This window comes from Argiope bruennichi, chromosome 4, assembly GCF_947563725.1.
Source record: "Argiope bruennichi chromosome 4, qqArgBrue1.1, whole genome shotgun sequence".
Taxonomy (NCBI): Eukaryota; Metazoa; Arthropoda; class Arachnida; order Araneae; family Araneidae; genus Argiope; species Argiope bruennichi.
Window position 1 is genome coordinate 127554035 of NC_079154.1, and position 22800 is coordinate 127576834.

Sequence of the window (22800 nt, forward strand, 5' to 3'; positions counted from 1 at the left end):
TAATGGTATCAACTTAATAGCCGTGCAAATTCTTTCTGAATTTTAGCATTTAAAAACAGTTTTTTTTTGCTTAATTTTTAAAAATTATATTATTGCGCTGAAATTTAAACCGTTTTCATTGTTTTATTAATTATTTAATCGGAGGATTTTCTCCTATCGCTGCAAGCTAAGGAAGAAAAATTCTGTTTAAAATTTGTGTAGTTTACATGACGAATAAGAAAGGAAAAATGCAATTTTATGAAAGTTTAGAAGATAAATGAACTGGATAATATGGATGCTTTTGAGAGCAATAATATCATAGGACTTGACACCATTAGGAGGGTTCATATACACAATGAACAAAACAGGCGTCAGTTTATTAAATTTACAAGTTTTTTTTTTCTTTTTTCACAAACCCGATTCTATCGAAGAACTTTCGTGTAAGCGTGTTTGGTCACATCAAACACATGGTGGTTAACACGCTGATGTGGTGCGGAAGTTTGGAGAAGGTGTGCCAGCTAGGTATCCTCATCATTATCTGATTGCCGTTCAGAATTACGATGTTCATTCCAAAATAGCCCTAATGTTGCTTTATAAACAAAACGTTAATATAACTAAATTGATTGCGGTCACAATTTGATGCTTATTAAAGATTTCTTGAGGGAATAATTAATATTATGCTATACATAAGAAATTCAATTGTAATAAAATACAACCACAACCAACAGGTTTCCAAAGGAGGCTGGAAATGAATATCAAAAGAAAGTAGCTACTCAAAAATAATTTTTATCTGACGTATGGTATGAAACTTTTCCCATCACAAAAAGAAATCTACCATCTTTTCAAAACAAACAAACAAAACCCCTAAATTCCAATACTCATCAAGACGCTTAGCAGATCATTTCATTATAAGAAAATATTAAGAAATAGGATTAAGTTCAATGTTCCAATTAAAGACTCAGTCGAGGAACTTGAACACGCATCATAAATTAGATGGACGCAAAAAGTGAAACCATCTCAGCATGACTTGGAACTAACTAATAAAATTTTCAAACCAATGACCGATATGAGATTTAAAAGTAAATAATAACTTAAACCAAGCGACTCTTTTTAAACAAATAAGCAACAACAATTATAATTTACAACGATCTCTTATCTTTGATCTTTAATCCGATTCGATCACAGCTGCTTTATCTTCGATTCTATCTGAATAAGTTTATTTTTATCCATAATAATAAAAATCGAAACACTATTTTTAATAGGATTTCGCTTTTTATGAATTTCAAGGAAACTGTTTTCCTTTAATTTTTCAAAAATGTGTTTTAGCGAATTCCTAAAGTTAAGATTACGATATTCACTCCTTGAGCTACCTGGCCAATTATGTCGCCATTGTATTTTAGTGGAAGTTTAAGGGAAAAACCAGCAGGAGTGGTCTCCTAAAAACTTTCTCGCATACTCTCTGATAAAGATGTTATCCCAGAAAATGCCTTGCATAGTATTGGCGTACAATAGTTACGAAATTTTAACCTTTGACGTGAATTTAGCATTTTTGCTGATTCTATCGTGTAATCCTTGGCGAGTTAGTTGGCGATTAATAGTTACGAAATATTAACCTTTGACGTGAATTTAGCATTTTTGCTGATTCTATCGTGTAATCCTTGGCGAGTTAGTTGGCGATTAATAGTTACGAAATATTAACCTTTGACGTGAATTTAGCATTTTTGCTGATTCTATCGTGTAATCCTTGGCGAGTTAGTTGGCGATTAATCTTTGGCACGCTGTTTATATTCAAGAATCGAATTTGTGTTTTACATGCGTTTTTCCAAACCGATAGAAACAAAAATTTGATACAAAATTACACTTAAGTCACAAAACCATATAACAAGTTTGATATATTTAAGTGATTACGTCTTTGGATTATCACGTTTACATATTTATGATTGTACAGATCGACAGATGATCAATCACTCGTTGGATTTGTCTCAAAATTTGATAGGTGTCTAGACTTATAGATATTAATTCTGCGCATCAAATTTTATCCATCTAAATCTCTTTGTTCTGTAGTTATTGTGTTAAATTATATTCGAACAACCAGACAAACGGACTTCCTTTGAGCGGATTTAGCTTAAAATTTGATAGAAACCTACAAATTCGGTGGTATAAATTATACCAAATCAAAGTGTTTTTATCAAAGTGTCATAGATCAAACACTTTGATCTATGACAAAGATCAAAGTGTTTTTGAGTTATCTTTGTCATAGACATTTTCCAAACATGTGTTTTACGAACTCAGTGAGATCTAAAACTTGCGAGATTTATCAAAATCTCGAGTTCGAATTCAACTTGACGATTCTTATACTACGTATACGAGAAAATAAAAAATGAATAAATAAAAATTAACTTATTTGTTAAGCAATGAAGACTATGCCGGAAAGGCCCGTTCTAATTGCTTGCTTTTCGGTTCAACAGCATTTGTTAGGTCTAAAGGAATAAAAATTTTCGCAGAGTTTTAAAAATGCGATGGTATATGATATACAAAGCACCTATTCTATGTTATAACTATACAGAAATTCGATTAATCCAAATCATTTTTGCACTAACCACCCTTCTTATTTTTCAAACATCTTAGGTACTTAATATTTGAAGTCTCCTTCTGCTACTTGGAAAAAAACAAAAAACAAAAAAAAACAAAAAAAAAACAGAGGTTTATGGATTCTTTTTTATTTCGGAAAAGGAAGAGAGGAAGAAAAATTCATAAAATTTCGAGAATATGAATTTCTAAATAAATTATAAATAAGTGTTTCTAAATTAATTATAAATAAGTATTTCTAAATTAATTATAAAAATGCATATAAAAATAGCCGAAATCACTCACGCGTTCACGAAATTCACTATTCCGATCTTATTTTAAATGCGAATATATGGTATATTAATTACAAAAAAGAATGTTAGTAGCTGTTCATAGATGGCAGTACTATCGATTCGTTTATATATTGCTTCAAATAGATTAATTTTAGAGAAATAATTCATTCCATCGTCTTTTTTTTTTTCTTTTTTTCCCAAATTGATTTTTTTATATATTTCCGATTTGATTTGCGATGGTATTTAAAAAAAATTATAAAATAAAGTTGATTTCGATATTTTTATGATTAGACCCGAAATCGTAATTATTTCATCTTTATCCTATATGTTCAAGTTTCGAATGTCAAAAAGAACTCATCGGGATAAACCAAAACTTTCATGCATACTTTCTAATAAAAGGATGTCGTAAAGCTGTTATAATAATGTCTGATACAGTGGTCAGGTCATCGATTTCATCGACAAAATCTAAAGCTTAGATATACATGAAACACTCGAGACAGATTTTTTTGACATTTATTGTACAGAATATATTTTCGTATATTATTCCTTTATTACAAAGAGTTCGTATATCATATATTTGTATATATTTATTTATTATAAAGATTATATTTTTTCTGTTGTTTGTTTGTTTGTTTCTTATGGCACTTGCCACTGACAAGCCCTCTGTTACGAAGACAGCGATTTAAGCCTGAGGGGGACGTCTCTTATTTTTTATAGCAGCGCCAACTAGGGCCAAGAGTACGACTTTGCTACTCACGCATCACTCATTCGCTTGCACAACCCCTTTTTACAGGAGGGCACATTCACACATCTCAGACAGAACAACAGAAGAACAACCATGCCCAAACCGGGACGCCCAGATCACAGGGAAGACGCGCTACCCCTATGCCAGGACGCCGGCATATTTTTTCTAAAATTTCTTACACTTTTGCAAAGATTGAAACACATCATTTGTACCCTTTTCTGGAAATTATAACTTCCTTGATATTGTTTCAAATGCTGTTCGTATTTCTTCAAGTGAAGGGTTAAAATAATAATAATAATATATAAAATATATAATAATAATAAATAAATAATAATAAATAAGTAATATAATAATAAATAAATAATATAATAATAATTATAAAATAATAATAATAATACTAAATTTGGAGTAATAATAAATACAAATAAATAAATATAAGGGTTAAATGAAATAACTCTAATTACATTTTTTTTCAAAATTCTGGTTTGGTTAATTCAATTATACGTCTGTGCTCCCAATCGTCGCTAGGCCATCTTTCAGCATAAAATTGTTATTATATCGCTTATATTCTTAATAAGTAGATAATAACGATGACAGTTTATTTAAAATGTTATTATGACAATATTACACCATGTTCATCACATTTTAAATTTTGTGTATTCATTGTTAATTTCTCTGCCGAAAAGGGGATGGATAGAACAGTTACGAATTCCATCTACAGAGTCTACACATCCGAATTAGGAAGAAAAAAATAATTTAGATATTAAAATAATATCGTAACTTTCTATACGATAAGATAGTTTAGCAATTAATTCGTTATAGTTATCAGCGTAGAAGAAATTGGTCAATAGGTACAAGACATAGCAATGACATCAAATTCACAAGTATAAGTAATAAAAACTTGTGAACACAAGTAAAAAATAATAGGCTTTAGATGAATGGAATTTATGTGTCATTGCCCTGTCTGTCCGTGAACACGACAGTGAAAAACTCAACGATCTAGAAGAAAATGTGGAATTCGATCGTTTTATTAAAATTATAGCCTATGCATCAAATTTTGAACTTTTTCCTCTTAATAATGCTGGTATCTTTCCTTTTTCTCACGTAAGAATTTTAGCATCACACAACTTATAGATTACCAGAACTACCCTTTTAAAATAAACAAATGTATTTAACTATATGATATTTAACACTAAAAATGCCAGGTCAAGTGTCGTCCTCATCATCTGACAGCGGTTCAAAACTGCGAGGTCCACCCCAAAATAGCCTTATTGTTGCTTTGAAACGGGACGTTAATATAACTAATCTAAAGTAAACTAATCAAGATGCGAGAAAATATGCACATAGCATTCATGTGCTAGTAATAATGGAATATGGTTTTAAGGAGTGGGAAAGGAATCAACGATTTAACATTATTCGAAAGAAAAACATATTGAAAGATTTATATTTACTTACGGGAAAAACAAAACAATTTATCTTTATTTATTATCTAGAATTTAGCAAGACAAAAGTGATATATTAAGGGGACAGGGGATATATTACCTCTCATGTCACACAAAGTAAGGACTCGGTTGTTATAAAACAAAAAAACATTTTTATCATGATACAAATCGTTTGAAAAAAACATTACAAAGGCATATATTTTTTAAAATTTATTTATTCAATTTTGCCAATTTAAGTATTTGGACATCAATTTCTGTAGATTTTTCAGCCATCCGTTTGATTGAGCTAATGGACCTAATCCGTAATAAATAAGATACATTTCTGTAATTTCTGACACATTTTTTAATTATTTCACTTTCAGTGAACATAATTCCAATATATCATTGAATGCATTAAAGGACAAATGTGACCCAACAAGTTTTAATGCCATAAAAATTCATCTTTAAATGATTGTTCTTGCATTGAGAAGTTCGAAATCGGTTATTTTCAGACATTAAATTTGATGCGTCATCTTTTCCTGTGTTCCTTTTATATATTAAGTTCAACATCAAGGATTGGCACACGCAATCTTGTATGTTTTCCTCTTTTGGCATGACTAATAAATGCCTGTTTTCCGATATTACTTATCCTTATTATCTTCTTACAAAGCGAGCAATACACAATAAATTGATTTTGTGGAAGCTCTCGAACCTATTCAGCAAATTAGGATTGATTTTTTATCCGTTCAATATGTACGGATTTTGAGCAGCTCACTACTTTAAAAATATTCTCTAATCTACTTTGAATAAGCACACAGTTTGTCAAATAATCATTCAACAAACTCAAGTATGGTAGTCTAAACACCACTGCACTGCTTCCGTAGGTTGAATGTTGCTAATCCCGCCATAGAAATGTATTCTATTCTTTCGCGCAGTTGCAGAAGTCCCGCTCATGCTCATCAGATGCAATTCGGGTATCTCATAAAAAAAGGGGGGGGGATAGTGAGTCTCCGCATTATACAATCGCGTTTGGAACCTATGACTATACTCTTTTATTTTTTCAATCTTTAGAAATCGGCACCATTTGGATGAAATAAATAAATTTAAAATTTCCCTGCATTTTCCAGGTTTTTTTAAAAGACGATTTTCAAATTCCCTGTTTTCTCGGTATCGTGGCAACCCTGCTTTAAAGTGTTTTTACTGTCTATCAAATGCCCATGAGGAATTTTTGTATTTTCCCGTTTAACAAAATCTGCATACTTTTTAGAGAAAAAAAATAAATGTTTTGCAGGAGTAAATTCCCGATTTTAAGACTATTTATGTTTAAAATAAAATTCATGTTACTAATAAATAAAAAAAAAGTGAAAGTTAAATGATTATTTTTTTACGTTTGATGGTTTACAATCAAATATTTCAACAGGATTATGGCCTAGAATTTTCATCACCATTGTAATTATCTTAAAATATAAAATTTTTAACAAAGTGCGGTAAAAAACAAAATTACACTTTAAAATTCTTTATTTATTCAAAAAAAATATGCCAAATAAAAATCTAGATACATTCATACACAAAAGTAGAATTGGATAACAACTTATATACATTCAATGAAACAGATCGTTTCATTTAGTGAGTATTTTACAAGTGAACTTTAAAGCATTTTCATGGAATGGCCTATAAAATCGGCATGAAATGCACTACACACAGAGTTGAAAATATATCTAGATCTATACTGGAACAAAAGATAATCGGTGCTTTTATTTTAAAATGAAGTAGAGTTGAAACAACTCATCCTTCCAAGCAATATTATACATATGAATGAAAGAAAGTTACCATTAATGAGATCACATTTCAAAATTTAACATAAAAATACAGAAGAAAAGCAGTATCTTTCTGCATTATAATGCAATACACAAATAACAAATGAACTTATTTAAACAAAACATTTATTTAACTTGTAACCAGAGAATTTGAAGTACACCATTTACAAAATATAAAAGAGCTATATGCAGGTACACTAAAATATCAAAGCAACTAAAAAGAGAGAGAAATTATCTACATATCACAGCCAAAAATGTTCATTTTGAGAGAATATGTTCAGCAGTATTTATTCCTACTATACTATAAATTAATATTGTGTTCACATGCTGTTGGTATATTTCATATATAATGAAAATATTTACCTTCCGGCGGAATTTTAAGAAATAATACTGAAAAGCAGATCCTATTTTTGTCATTTCAAAAAAGAACTGCCTATTTTATAGCATCATCACTTTATAATTCCAAATGATCATTCAACTGGTTACAAGTTAACAAAAGAAATAAGTAAAAAGAACACAAACATGCATACCTGAGTATGATGACTTTTGTATAAAACAAGGACATATACTAAGATATCAGAACATGGATATAAATCTGAACTTATGAAGTTAATGTTATTCTTCTTTAATCTAAGATATAAAAAACAATAAAACAAATTTGATATTATCTTATCAATCAAAAAACAACACAAGAACAAAGAAATGCAAATAATTAAAAACAGCCTTGAGGACAAACTCAAATGCGACAAATAACTTCATTCCAAATAATTTGAGATTTGCATTTTGTAATCTTGAATTATCCCAAATTTTGGATATCAACAAAAAAATATCTAAACAGAAATTTTTTTAAAAAGTTTTCAAACAAAGTAATCTTTTTGGAATATATTTCCATGGCTCATATAATGATCAAAGTTTTTGCAGAAGGAATCAAAAATTCAAATGTTGCTATATTCATATTATAGAATACACGATACTAAACAAATATAACCTTTGAAGTCTGTCACATTAAACATCCTATTTCAAGACCACACTAGGATAGCTGGAGACAGACATCACAATTTTGAAATTTGGTCAGATACAAAAAGATACTAAATTTCATCTGCTGTAAAAATTTCAATACCTCAAAAAATAAATAAATAAAATGAGAACTGCTACACTCGATTAGCATTAAACATACAAATATGATAACCTTTATGTAGATGCAGTACAAAGATAACATCAAGTTACATATCTTCACAAACATATAAAATACAAATTTAATTTGTAATTTGCATATATTTTATCTTCCTGGCATTGCTTAATACATTTTTATTAGAATTTGATCTGAGTTTAAGTATATTAAACAAGAAATTAGTAGATACATTTCAGTATCTACTAATTTTTCAGCAAGTTAATTACTCTTAAATTTCTCAACAAACTCAGTTGATACTTCTTTGGTATTTAACAATTGGTGCTTTAACTAACAGTTAAGAGCAAACTAAAAACTTCCTTATTACAGTTCTCATGATTCATCCTATTTCTTGTCCTCCTACTAAAAGGTCCAATAAATTATTCATTTCAAATATTTCAGTTGTCATTCAAAACTGTTCTTTTAACTTTTCCATACAAAATTATAAACATTAGAATTGCTTTGCAATAGCATCTGAAATTGCCAGGTTTTGTGAAAGTTTCATAAGCAGCAACCTTTTTGGATATTCTAACACTAATAAAACTTATATTTGCTTAACTAGCAAATAATCAATTCCAATCATGATCTCAAAAACCAATTTACTAAGAAATGCAGAAAACTCAAATGGACGGTTATTTGACATGTTAATAACATGACATAAATTCAATGCCATAATATCAATATCTGTCTGATAACAAATATATCAATTTTAGTTTAATCACTGTTCATTTTTAATTATAATTTTCAGTAAGCATAACTAATAAAGCTTCTTAAATGACTAATTTTAAATCAACTGGAAAATATGTACAGAATAATTTTACTTTGCAATACAAAATTTAAAAACGCTTTAGAGAATTGACAATTAAATATTATTATTCAGTTCTGTGGCAAAATTTGTACTGTACTGGTTCCTTCGTTACTCCACGAAAGCACATACAAAACATTAAAAATGTTTATTTTGAATGAAAGCATGACAATGAATTGTGCATATGTAGATGGAATTAAAAGATGTAGATAAAACAAATATCTACAAATAAAATAACCTATCATTCAGATCAGAATGAGTTTCCTTATGTAAGTTTTGGCCAACAAGATATGCAAGTTTGTGAGCATATTGGCAGGGAGCAGGAACTCTTACAGTACCAGGCCAGTTATAGTATAGATGGGTCATTTTATAAGTAATACGTTGCATATGATCTGGTTTAATATTACTGGAGTCATAAACAACTATATAGTGAGTTGGTGTTACAGTTCCCTGCCTGACATGTTGGGAAACCAGGAAAAAGTCATACCACTTCTTCCTAGTGATACTATGATCAAGAATTGTACCAGGCAGTGGATTTTTCAAAATTTTTCGATTATTCTCATGTTCAACAGTATAGATCCTGGTATTGATTCTCTTCTGTACTACAACTACAGTAAGAGATGGAGCATAGTCAGCAGAGAAGTGGGGGAAACATGATTTAAGTTGTTCAGCTTCATATTTTGATACAACATCTAGCTGTCCATCACTGACACCATCTCTAAACAGAATAATTTTTTCTGGTAAGCGATGATTAACTTCAAAGTGTTTGCGTAAAGCAGATATAAACAGCATTTTTAGAGAGTCAGCAAATTCTTGACCAGGCCTCTGCATTGTTGTCATGCTGAACCAGCGAGTACGATTCTGATTTATACTAGCAACAAATGCAAGAACAGATCTTCGGCCTCTGGCGTTGTCATGATAAGCATCCATACCACACACCATCAAGTCATTCAAGGGAATGTGAACTGACCAAAGTTCTCCTCCCAACTTGCAGTTCATTTGAAGAGCAATTTTTTGAACAACACTACGCAGCTTTCTTGCATCACTTATTGTCCTTAAATTTATGACTTGTGATGGCACAGGCATTTCAATACAGCACAATTTTTTTACTGCACTGTAACGATCATCTCTTGGTGTTGGAAAAATTGCAACAACGATTTGGAGAGTAGGATTGATTATGTCTTTAATTGCCTCGCAGTAGGTTTCAGTCCTGTCATTATGAATCTCTACATACTGGGGTTCTTTAACATCAATGCCCATTTTAGGACACACATTGCGCAACATTTTCACAAATTCACGGATTTTACCGGAGTCCCGTTTAGGAAAAACAACTGCCCACTTCACAAAATGAACTGGTACAAGGACATTATTCCCAGTAACATCTCTTCCCCAATCAGCTTCAATGCTTGCACGCACCTTTACTCCACCTCCAAAGTATAAATTTTCTTGCAGCAAATTTCTACCTTCTAAACTTACTGGATTGGGAACCAATTCAACATTCCAATTATCAAACACCTGTTTTGCTTCAGGAGAATTTCTGACATTATCAACAAATCTCTGCAGTGCTAACTGTCTGTTTTCAGGCTGCACTCTAGTATATGCTGCTATGTCCTTCATGACTTTAAAATCGCTTCGCATAGTATCAGTGAGACCAGTCATGAAACAAAGTTCTGGAATCAAACAAATTAACTGAGGTTCCTCCCCTTCCCTACAACGTTTTTTATCACTTTTACTAAGCAATAGAGGCTGGTTAAGATCATTAATCTGTATGTCATAAGATCTTTTGTAATAATCAATGAAAGATATTTCAGGACCATCCCTTGATTTGAACGTAGACTTGGGACTCATTTCCCAATTAATGTCATCAATCTTGTAAGTCTTATTATTATAACGAGTAAGAACTACACAGTCAATTAAAGTCTTCACTATTTGTTCTCGGACATTGCCACCTCTCGATTGGGATGAAACCTCCTGCATTAAGTCTCTAGCAGTGACAGTTCGCAGAACTCTGAATGAAGAATCACAGTTTAACATCACTCCACCTTCATGTTCCTGAACAGCTGTTACATATCCAGGCCAAATTTCTAATCTGTGCTGAGGAACTGGTATTCCTCCTTTAGGATTAAAATAATTTCGGCCAACCTGAAAATAAATAAAGACATAACTATAAATGAAATCAAACTAAGTTTTACTTAAAAAAATAATATCAACAGGATTATTAAACAATTAAAATATTTTCTTTTTAATGCTAAATTTATTTTTTTCAGCTCTATTACTTGAAATAATTAAGAAACACATTCAGTTGCATTTCACTTTAACCCTTTGTAGCACATTACCCTTTAAATTAAAAAAAAAAAAAAATGTTTGCCTATTTAGGCCCATAGGAGTGCACAAGTTAAATTCTGCAAAGATTTCGCTCCAATTTATAGTTTTGATTTTGGGATTGTTCCATCAGCTGGCACAATCCACACCTAGAACTCTGGAAAGTGTGACTACGTGAGCATTGCAGTGAAGTGTGAAAATGTGTCATATATCTTGTATTTAAATTTAAAAAAAAAAAAAAAAAAAAAAAAAAGATTATTTTATACCTCTGCAGTAGATTTAAGCACGATCCAAGGTGCACCACAAGGAAGCATGCTTAGGTATACCATTGGAGGGCAATTCTTGAAGCAATTTCGGCACTTTGGAAAGATTTAGTTGGGTCTCTGTGCCATTTACAACACAATTTATTTACAATAAAAAATTTACAATTATATTTAAAATATTTACACTATTATATAAAACGGATGTTAGCAAAATTCAAAAACTCTTGGCAGCTCTAAGTAAAGATGACCAAAACTATTAATAATAATGATTAAAACAGGGAACCATAAAACATACAGAATAAGGGCCAGTCATTCAGACTCTCCTAAACAATATAACTTGAATTGAGTTGTATGTATCTTCATGTTATTTGATAGTTATAAAACATCAAGAAAAAAATGTTGATCATTTTTCTTACAATAAAACCAGAAGAAGAAATTTAATTTTAAAATAATTTTTATTGAACTTATAAATAATTTTAGCCCTATACAGGTATTTTATATTAACTTTCCACTGAATGTATGGATTCTTTCAATGTTCTGTCAGAACTGTCATTAATAAGAATAAGAAACAGAAAAATAATGGAGGAAATTTTTTAATTTGTGATTAGAATTAACTGAAAGTAAGTAATATTTTATAAAGTCCTAATTCATTCTATTTCCTCTGCTTGATTTGTTTCTGTTATTCCTAAGTTTTTATAAATAATCTTCCTGACATTTTTTTAGAAGTATCTAAAACCTTTAGAATGAAATCCCCCCCCCTCCCTTAATATATTGCATAGTATATTTTAATAGTAAATGAAAAATAATAAGCACTTTAAAACTAAAAGGAGTCAGTATTGCATCAAAATAAAAGAAATTATTTTGTGACAAAATAACATTAACTTTTAACCTACTAAACCATAATAAAAAAATCCCCTGCACATGGGCAGAATGATTAACCAATTTATATATATAAAAAAAGTGGAAATTTGGTTCTTATTGCTAAATTTTCCTTTATTGCATAAAAAATTTATTTACATAAAATGTTAAAAGAAAAGGGCATGAATGAATAACGTCAATTTTTATTAGTTTCATTTATTCTCTATTCCCAAATTTGGAAAACCTCCTGCACTAGGAGACATTGATTTTATCAATATTGGGATGAGATGAAAAAAGAGGAAGAGGATATAAACATTCTATTAAGAAATATAATAAATTCCTATTAACAATGGAATTGGAGTAGCAATTGCCAATAAACCAGAAAAATAAACAAGCCAAACTAAGAATAAATTCAAAAATTTCATACTAAAACAATGCGGAGCAAAAGGACAAGAGGGAAAAAAATGTAGAACATGCATCTGATGGAACAAAAGAATGGCCCAACAAAGAAATATGAAAATGCACTCATATAATTCATCATCAAAAAATAGTGTCATTTTTCTTAAATGTATTGAATAAAAAAGTACTATATAATTAAAATGTTGCATTTTTTAAAAATATTATCTTGAGAAAAGGAGAAATATTGAAGAAATATATACTTGTAGAAACAAAGCATACACAATGGTTGATTGATGGAGGTTTAATGGTGCAAGAGCCATGTTTGGCTAAACTGCACCAATCAAATAGTAAAAATGGAAAGTATTTAGAAACTCATGAATAAAAGATCAATCGTATAAATGACATAAAATCTAAAATATGGAGAGCTGTATGCAAATTAAGATAACAAGATAAAAATTCAAGAAATTGTTAAAAATATTTAATAAAATCAATAGACAAATGATAATGTCTAAATTAGGTATATAAAATCATTGCAGTCTTTTGACACAATATTTCTTTGAGTACTTGTCATGGACAGTGGTACTAATTGTCTTAGGATGAAATATTTTAAAATTAACCCAATGAAATGGGCTGTTTTTTAATTTTTCTTTAACAGTAAGATTATCAGTTGTGGTAGGGGTTTTAAATATTGATGTTGGTTGTTCTTGCAGATCAACAACAGGGAAAGTTTCCTCAACAGTATCTTCAGCCACAGATGACTCAATATCATTGTCACCTTTTTTATTACAATTATCGTCTATCGAAATGTGGTCAGGAATCGTGAAAGATGGCAAATAATCAGTTTTACATACAGATTTGGAGTGATTTGCCACATGTGTTGACGCAAATTTGTTTACTTGCATAGTAGCAGAAGTTGGAACTTGCATAGGCAAGGTTACACAAAATTTGGATTTTTTTAACATTAATTCCTTTTGATTTTCAGGGTTTCTATATATTTGTTACTAACTGAAAATCAGTCAAATCCTATGAAGCTGACGCAACATCAAAGGCTGGAACTGACACACTTTCATTCTGAGTAATGATTAGTTTAGTTGAATTAGAACTAGATTTTATGTTGGGAATTGTAAATAATATATCTAAAGCCAAAGAATCTATCGATATATCAAAAGATTTTGACAGCTTAACTTTTGTCTGAGCTAGGAAGCATAGCTCAGGGGTTTGGGATTTCACAAGTTTCCGAGCTTTGGTGTAAGATATTCGATTTTTTATTTTTGTACTTATTTCTTTTTCAAGCAACCACGTTGGACAGTTTTTAGAATACGGGGTGTGTGCACCTTTACAGTTTACCCACATTTCTACAAAGATGCATTGAGAACTGCCATGACCGAGCTCTGCACAATGAGCGCAGGCCAGTGTCCTGCGGCAAGAATTTTTAGAATGCCCAAAACATTGGCATTTGAAACAACAAAGAGGACTGGGAATAGATGGTCTTACTGGAAGACGAATATAGCCTGCTTTAATATATTCTGGCAGTTTTGGAAACCCAAATGTCAAAATAAAATGTTTTGTCTTATGGAGTTCTCAATTTCTCCGTATTTGTATACGTCTTACATTAACTCACCCCATGGCTTTTAAATTCTTTGAGAATTTTTTCCTCTTCATCATTAAACATTTCTCCACAGGAGAATTCCCTTGGATTAATTTAAAGAAACATGCGGAGAAACGGTGATTTGGATATCAGCAAATGTCTTCAATTTCCTTATTTATTGTGATTATTTTTGGGACAAAACTTCCACTAGCAAGTCTCTGGAATGAAGTTTCTTGCCGCATTTTACTTCTCTGGTATTTCTAGTGATGCTTTTTTTCAACTAAGAAAGGAGATACCAAATGAAAAGTCTCATTCGTCTTGGAAACTCTTTTCACGAGAAAAAAAGTTGGAAAAATAGCTGTCATTGAGTTAGTTGTTTGAAACACTTTGTTGCCCACCAAAGGAAGTAGATTTCCGTTTGCCCATACGACATCGATAGAAATTCAGGCCCAATGCACTACCCACCATGGAGCGCAACAAGGGATAGTAACCACTAGCTCTGGGCATTTCCAGCTTCAGTACTTACCATAGTGTTAATCGGTTACCTATACGCTCAGAGTTACCCCCAAGGAGTAACCCCTCTGCTTGATCCCTAGCAAACCAACCACTCAGGTGGCTAGCTACCATCCAATTGATACACTGGGGACCACAGTGCTCCACCCATCTAATGGGTCGCCATGCACAGCTAACATGTGGGGTTTTTGGCTGTCCATGAGAAGCAAAAAGCAAACAGAGTGGCGGCAGCTTTACATGGAGAGCTCTCTCGCTTGCCGTCGGGGGATGGAACAATGAAGCAGTTGGCAGAAGGTTTAGGGGAGAATAAACATGAAGGAAGTAAAGATCCCTAGGCACCTCGGGATTGGGACGCCCGTGCCCACCTGAAGGGGGGGTGGCTGAGGGCACAAAGCATACATAAACAAATCTGTTTCAATAAAATATAAGCACTATATCTGATACTTAGCAATTCAACAAAAAGCTCTCCAAGAGGTAGAAAAATAAATTAGTTCTTGTATCAAACATATTTGTTCACACTAAATTAGTCTTAAATAATAATGCTACAATATATTTTACATCTAGTTTAAAATAGCAATGGGTATTATCAACATTAAATTCATACTTTAGCATTATTGCCTTGATGTTCATAGAAGAAACCATCCAAAATCTTGAAATAAAAATTTTCGAGGGCTATAATACTTTTTCTTGGTGTACAGGATATATTACAAACAATTAATCATTTTTCTTTTTCACCAAAATAGGTCTATTGAAGATGAAAATCATAACATTAACAAATGTGGGACGTTAGTAATGGATATATTATGCTGCTAATTTTATACTATGTCCTAAATTAATATTCTGACCTCACATTTCTCTAATAAAGGGGGGGGGGGAGTGGTCTTCAGTCTTTACACATTTTTGAGGTTTTATCAAATACAGTAAGGGGTTGTGATAGTTCAATTCTTTTAAAAACTTACAGAAGTGCGACCTTTTCTTTTATCTAAACTTGACTATAGCATCTTAATATATGATTTAATATTAAAATCTGTCCTTCTACAACTTTACACTATCTTTCAAAGGACGTTTAGAACTTCTCTAGTTTAAAGCTTGTACACAATTACTAAGGAACTACGCTTATAGTTATGACATGAGAGATTTTCTCTAAAATATTTTAAAACAAAGCAAAAACCATCCCATTCACAGGACAGTCATAAATCCCATTTATAATCAATTCTATGAGAGAAAGGTTTCATACATTCCATCCTTTGGCTTCCAAATGCATTCTCTTTAAAAGAACTTGGAAGATATTTTATCTAAGGAAGACAAAAGTCCACCTTGGATAAGAAAAAAAAGTATTTGTATCACTAATGAATTAAACAAATTGTCATAGTTAACTGCTGCACCATCTGTATACATGCAAATGTTCTGTCATCCCATAAAAAACCTTTTTTTCAATAACTTACGTCACTTCTAGAAAATTAAACATTGCTCATTTTTATTTCAGAATTTTGAAATTTATACAGCTATTAAAGAAATAAGACCTATTGGACATAAAGTGAGTAATCTGTATAGACAAAAACAATTTTAAATACATCCAGACACAGCAACTCTTTTCGAACAATAAAATCATATTTGAAACTCTTAGGCCATAATTTTGATTTTTTTTTTTAATTTTAATTCTGTTGGATTCTGAGGCACATTGGTATTCCTGGAAATGACCAAGCTGATGCTGTAACAAAAACAGCTAGCTCCAGCATTGAAATGTTAGTTCCTTTAACAATTAAATAATAAACTGCACTTCATTTAACCACCTGTTACTGGATTTAAATGAAATAAAAATTTTAAGATTCTTATGCAAAATTAAGGCCTGCAATTTCTTTTTTAACTCTTAAAATTTCTTATTTAAATTGTACGTTAGTGTGCCCTCAAGTTTGTCATCAACATGGTACCCAACAAAACGATCTTCCAGCAATATCAACGCTGTTTTGTTTACTAATTTTTACAGTGGTTGAACTGTACATGAACTACAACTATTTTATGAAAAATGTTAAATTAAAAATAATTTAAAAATATCGATTAAAGATTTAAATTTAGTTTTGTATTATAATTAAAAGTTTTTCATTGCTAATAAGACACTAATGTTCTTTTAATGTGAATATGAACAAAAAATATTTATTCTTTTGCAACACTTAACTATCGGTATGTGCTTTAGAAATCATCTGAATTATTAATTTAATAAATCTTCTGCAATGGAATTCCTTGCATTTTTCAAAATTCCTCTTCTAATTGGACGGTTTCTTTGATAATTAATTTGTCGCTAATTGTTCATGAACAGATGTCTGGTGAATGGGAAGGCAGAAAATATTTTGAACCTGCAGAATGTATAAAGGTGAGTGGAATATTATATATATATATATATTTCTTACGTGTTGTTAAAGTTAGGAAAGGGATGCCTGCTTGAAATTTTGTATGAAGAATAGTTTCATTGCTTCTTTCTTTTCTTTTGCTTACGTACTGTTCCTGTTATCCACACAATCCTTATGTTCAATGTGCTAGCAAAGCTACTAAGATCTGGCTTCCGCTGCTAGCAAAGCCATATGATGTTTTTTTTAAGTTAAAAAATTATGCTCGGTGCCTTCTTCAGATGCTGAAGATATTGCATGCTTTAAATTTTTTGTCAACACAACAGACCAGCGCAGCCAGTTTGCAAAAGTTCATTCTTTCAAAATTGTAAAGATAAGCAGCAATAGTGACCCTAAAGGTTAAAAAAAAAAAGTCTTTTGAGGCAAAACAAAACCCATCAGTAAGAATCATAATTTTAATGCAGAAAGTGGTAACCGGAACTGTTTTGAAGAATTATTATTTAGTCTGCTATTTTTATTGCGGGCAGGGCATAGCAAGGGATACATTAAAGTACGATTTTACCAAGTCTCTTTTAGAGCTGCCTCAAGAACTTTGCTTCCTGCCTTTTCCTGAGAATTTTTTGCTTAATTCCTTTCATTATTTTTGAATGGAATTTAATCATATTTGGATTGTGAATTCTCTGCACTTATAATCCTTTGTTTTGACACTTCAAAATTATTTATTTCACTATTTGCATGAATGTTGTCATAAGTAATTCTTCATGCAATCAGTGTTTATTCCTTCATATTCCCTCAAAGACAATCATCATAGATCGAAAATTCTCTCTCAATAGTACCATTGCCATAGAAAAGTATTACAAGAATTTTAACAATGATACAGCATCATTGCAACACAGCATAATAACCTTTCTGGTCTTAAAAAAGTAAAAAACGATTTTCTTAAAAGTTTCAATAAGTCATATTTCATCAGTTTAGCATTCTTACCTTAAGGAATTCCAAAATGTAACTAAAATCTTGAAAAAATGCTATCCAGGAATGCTATAACCACAATCATTTTGGCGACACTGGCCTCAAGATTCAGAGAAAAGATTGCACAAAATCGCAAATCATATGTATGCTCAGAGCAAAATGCCCTCATTGGCAATTTTCACGGATAAAGTGTACTCCCGAGTATGTCGCCAATATTGCAACCCTAATGCTGTTTTGTTTACTACTTTTTGCAATGGTTGAGTTGTACATAAACTACAATTATATTATGAAAAATGTTAAATTAAAAATATTAAAATATCAATTAAGGATTTTAATTTTGTTCTTTATTATAATTAAAATTTATTAAATAAAGAAAGTTAAGCTTATGATTAAAAGTTATTTTCTTCTTTCTTTTTTTTAATGTGAATACGCACAGAAAATATTTATTCTTTTGCAATTTTCAATTGTCAGTATATGCCTTAAAAAATCGTCTGCATTTTCAATTTAAAAGACAGCTGCAATAAATTCTTCGAAGTTCTTGTAATTCTTTTGGTGTTCTAACGATTGGTTCCTTTCATAATTTGTAATGTCGGGAATATTTCGAACCTGTAGAATGGATGAAGGGCGAGCGAAATATGCATATACAGTGGCTCAAAAAATTGAGAGTACACCTTACTTTTATTTCATAAATCCGACTTTCAATATAAATAACACATTACCGAGAAGTGCAAACATGATTTTATTTTTACACATAACAAATGGTTTAATTTAGAGTAAAAATAAGAAAAATCAATGAAAAATTTCTAAATTGAACATTTTCTGAAGCATTTTAAATAAACATACACAGAATTTTGCCTAAAAAAATTGAGAATACACCAATGAAATTTTTGCAATATCACGCATAGAAACAAAGTGTCATTATTAAATTGCATGTCTTTTGGCTCTTATAATGGCCTCTAAACGTCATGGTACTGATTTGACCAATTTTTGGTGGTATTTGAATATTTTACCCCATTCTTCTTGCACCACTTGTTTCAAATGGGTTTTGTTTCTAATCTTGTATTTTTGAACCACTTTTTCGGGTATGGCCCACGAATATTCAATGGCATTGATGTCAGGATACTGTGGTGGTGTGTGTAACTGCTATTTACAATGAAAAAGACACCATATTTTGAAGTTACGTGTATTCTGTTTGGGGTTGTTGTCTTTCTGAAAAATGAAATTTCCATCTAAACCCAAATTTTTAGCACTTTCCTTTAGATTGCTGCGAAGTATATCCAAGTAAACCATATCATTTATAATGCCATCTATAAAAATTAAATTTCCTACCCCGGATGAAGCCATGTAGCCTCAAATCATCATGGAGTCACCATCATGTTTACCTGTAGGACGTAAATTTTTTGGATACAAAGCAGTATTAGGCTTTCTCCATACAGTAAGATGGTTGTCACTACCAACAATGTTGAAGTTTCTTTCATTACTAAATATAGATTTCTTCCAAAGTTTATTGGTCTTCAATTGATGAGTTTTTGCAAACTTCAAATGCTTTTTTTGAATTTGCAGGCTGATGAACGGTTTCTCTCTAACAATGCTACTTTTATATCCAGCTTGTCTAATGGCATTTACAGGGGTGTTTGTGGGACCCCAAAAAATCCCCTGAAACTTTTACGGACTTACTACCTACATTTTGGAGTTTCGAGAAGGGGGGGGGGGAGAAATGAAAAATTACAATTATGAAGTATTGAATGACCTAATTATAAAAGTTCAATGAATTACTTTTTTTGCAAAATTAAGACCTTTGAACCCAGGTCACGTTATCGCACATCTGGTCGAACGAAGTCTCTCCCCTTTTTTTCTGCCGCGCCTACTTGCCGAAAAGAATCCAGAAGAGAATGTCCGAGAACCGGGGGAATGAGTCATAACTCGCAATAAGGAAAGAACAAAAAAGAAGTTTTTTCCCCCTTTTCACGCATTATCACTGCCTTTGGAGAAAGAAAGGAAAAGTTTTCACCACACACACTGACCTTGCGTTTTCTGCTTTCAAAGCAAACAAAATTATCCAGATCAAAATAAATAATTCATTATTATTTCTACTTCCTTTTGAACGACGATCCCCGGAATTTCCGGGTATCGAAGTTCAAAATCCCCGGAATTCCGGGGTTTCCCCGGAGCACAAACACCCCTGCATTTAGCACAGTTTCAGCACTTACACTTCTGCTTATCATTTGAAAAGTTTCTGCAACAAGTTGGATTAACCATATGGTAGCGGCAATCTAAAGGAAAGTGTCAAAAATTTAGATTTAGATGGAAATTCCATTTTCCAGCAGGACAACGACCCCAAACAGAATGCACGTAACGTCAAAATATGATGTGTTTTTCATTGTAAATAGCAGTTACACACACCACCACAGTATTCCGACATCAATGCCATTGAATATTCATGGGCCATACCCGAAAAAGTGGTTCAAAAATACAAAATTAGAAACAAAACTCATTTAAAAGAAGTGGTGCAAGAAGAATGGGGTAAAATATCTTCAGATACCACCAAAAATTGGTCGAATCAGTACCATGACGTTTAGTGACCATTATAACAGCCAAAAGACATGCAACTTAACAGTGACACTTTGTTTCTATGCTTGATATTGCAAAAATTTCATTGGTGTATTCTCAATTTTTTGAGGCAAAATTCTGCGTATGTTTATTTAAATTGCTTCTGAAAATTTTCAATTTAGAAATTTTTTGTTGATTTTTCTTTAATTTTACTCCAAATTAAAAAATTTGTTATGTGTAAAAATAAAAACAAGTTTGCACTTCTTGCTAATGTGTTATTTATATTGAAAGTCGCATTTATCAAGTAAACGTAAGGTGTACTCTCAATTTTTTTGAGCCACTGTATATATATATATATTTTACGAGTTGATGAAGTTAGGAAAGGATGCTTGTTTGAAATTTTGTAATGAGAATGGTTTGATATCGAACCGGCAGAATGGATGAAGGGTGAGTGGAATATATTTTTTTACAAGTTAATGAAGTTGGGAAAAGGATGTTTGTTTGAAATTTGATATGGAGAATGTTACTTCTTAATCTGTTCTTTCTTTTCTTTTGGTTATGTACTGTTTCTGTCATCCGCACAATCCTTATGTTCAAGGTGCTAACAAAGCTACTAGATCCCCGCTCCTGCTGCTAGCAAAGCTGTAGGATGCTTTTTTAAGTTAAAAAATTCTGCCCGGTGTCTTCTACATCTGTAGAAGTATGGGGGAGGGGAATACTTATCAGTAAAAAGTCCTAATTACATGGCAGGAAATGGTAATCATAATTGTTCCACGGAAGTATTTGTTTATTTTGTCCGCCATCTTTATTGGCGACTTGGCATTGTTGGTGCAGCAGGCTTAGAAAACTAAAGATATACTTTCTTTGCTCCAAAATTTTCATTTGACAATCTAATTACTATGCAATCTCCCCTCTACGGATTCCTCAGTTTTCTTTATAAATTTAACTAAACTACAATTAAATATATGTGAAATAGCCTACTTTTACTTTTTACAGAGTCTAAACAGATTATATTACATCATTACTATAAGATAGAGATTAAAAACATATTTACCTGGATCATCTTCAAAGTTCTCATCACTTTTCGGAACAATAAATTATAAAGATGCAAGCAATCTGATGGACTGCTTTCTTTGATTAGTCTAATCACCACAGTAACAATAGTTTTATCGGTAGGTCGAGTAACAGCAATTTTCTGAGGGGAAACAGCAAGTTTAAGTGGCAGGTATAATTTCATACCATCAAATGTTTTCACATTCCCAATTATTTTCTTAACAACTGGATCGTTCATCAGACGAAATTTCATGTTTCGGCTGTCTATTAGTGGCTCAAAATCCACATGATACTCATAAATACCCTTTCCATGATACGTTCGCAAATATACATAATTTACTTCAAGATTTAGAGAATCTCCGTAAGTTCCTTTATAGTTTCCAACTGCCAACCTTTCGAATTCAGAAGTTGGAGGTGTAACAGATGTTGATTCAGATCCTGCAGAAATATCTGTGGAAGTAGCATGACTTTCTGACTTTGATTTCGAATCAGTTTCTAACAAAATGCTGGCTAGGCCACGACCACGTCCAACAGGTCGTGGGAGATCTGGAACAGATGTCTGTGGTATTCCACGTCCTCTAGCTTGAATTAAAGATTGCAATAATGCTCCTCTTCCGAAAGGTTTTAGTTCACCAGGTGGATCTGTAGTAGACGGCGAAGATTCTTCACTTGATGGTGGAGATTGACCTGGTCTACGAGGTTGATTCTGAAGAGCAGCGAGCAATAATGCTCCTCTTCCACCACGCCCGAAAGATTCTAAAGGGTTTTTATCAGCCATTTCATGAAATCTATATCCACTGAACTACATTAAAAAGTTGTACTCTAAATATTTTACATCATAACACATGGAACAATACAAAAAGAAGTGTATGGAAAAATGGATGCGAATTTGAAATTGAATAATGTTGAGATGTCTCGTGAATGGCGGTATTTACCACAGAGAAAGAAAATAGCTTTTACTTTGAGTTGACTTTTATAGCGAGAAGTAATAATAAAAATTAAAATAGACATACATTTCCTTATAAATTTTTTAAATCTATTAATAAAGAAAATTGATTGTATTTGTAATAATATTAGAATAAATATATTCAATTTGACAGAAACAGAAACGTATGATTGTAGAAAAATTGGCATTATTCTTCAA

General features: G+C 31.6%; 1 protein-coding gene across 1 annotated transcript; it reads right to left on the reverse strand.

Moving 5' to 3' along the window:
- Positions 1–6548: 6548 nt before the first annotated feature.
- LOC129966080 (piwi-like protein Ago3) lies at positions 6549–22554 on the reverse strand. Its single transcript, XM_056080454.1, has 2 exons — positions 21658–22554; positions 6549–10938 (listed from the first exon to the last, which is right to left on the reverse strand). The coding sequence occupies exons 1-2, from the start codon at positions 22432–22434 to the stop codon at positions 9019–9021; spliced, it is 2697 nt and encodes an 898-aa protein (XP_055936429.1). The 5' UTR covers positions 22435–22554; the 3' UTR covers positions 6549–9018.
- Between the last annotated feature and the right edge of the window lie 246 nt (positions 22555–22800).

Bases quoted from the DNA above. Each gene is read 5' to 3' on its own strand.
- LOC129966080 (XM_056080454.1), bottom strand. From the start codon at position 22,434: ATGGCTGATAAAAACCCTTTAGAATCTTTCGGGCGTGGTGGAAGAGGA. The intron at 10,939-21,657 runs GTAAATATGTTT...ATTTATTTTCAG, and splicing joins GAACTTTGAAGATGATCCAG to GTTGGCCGAAATTATTTTAA.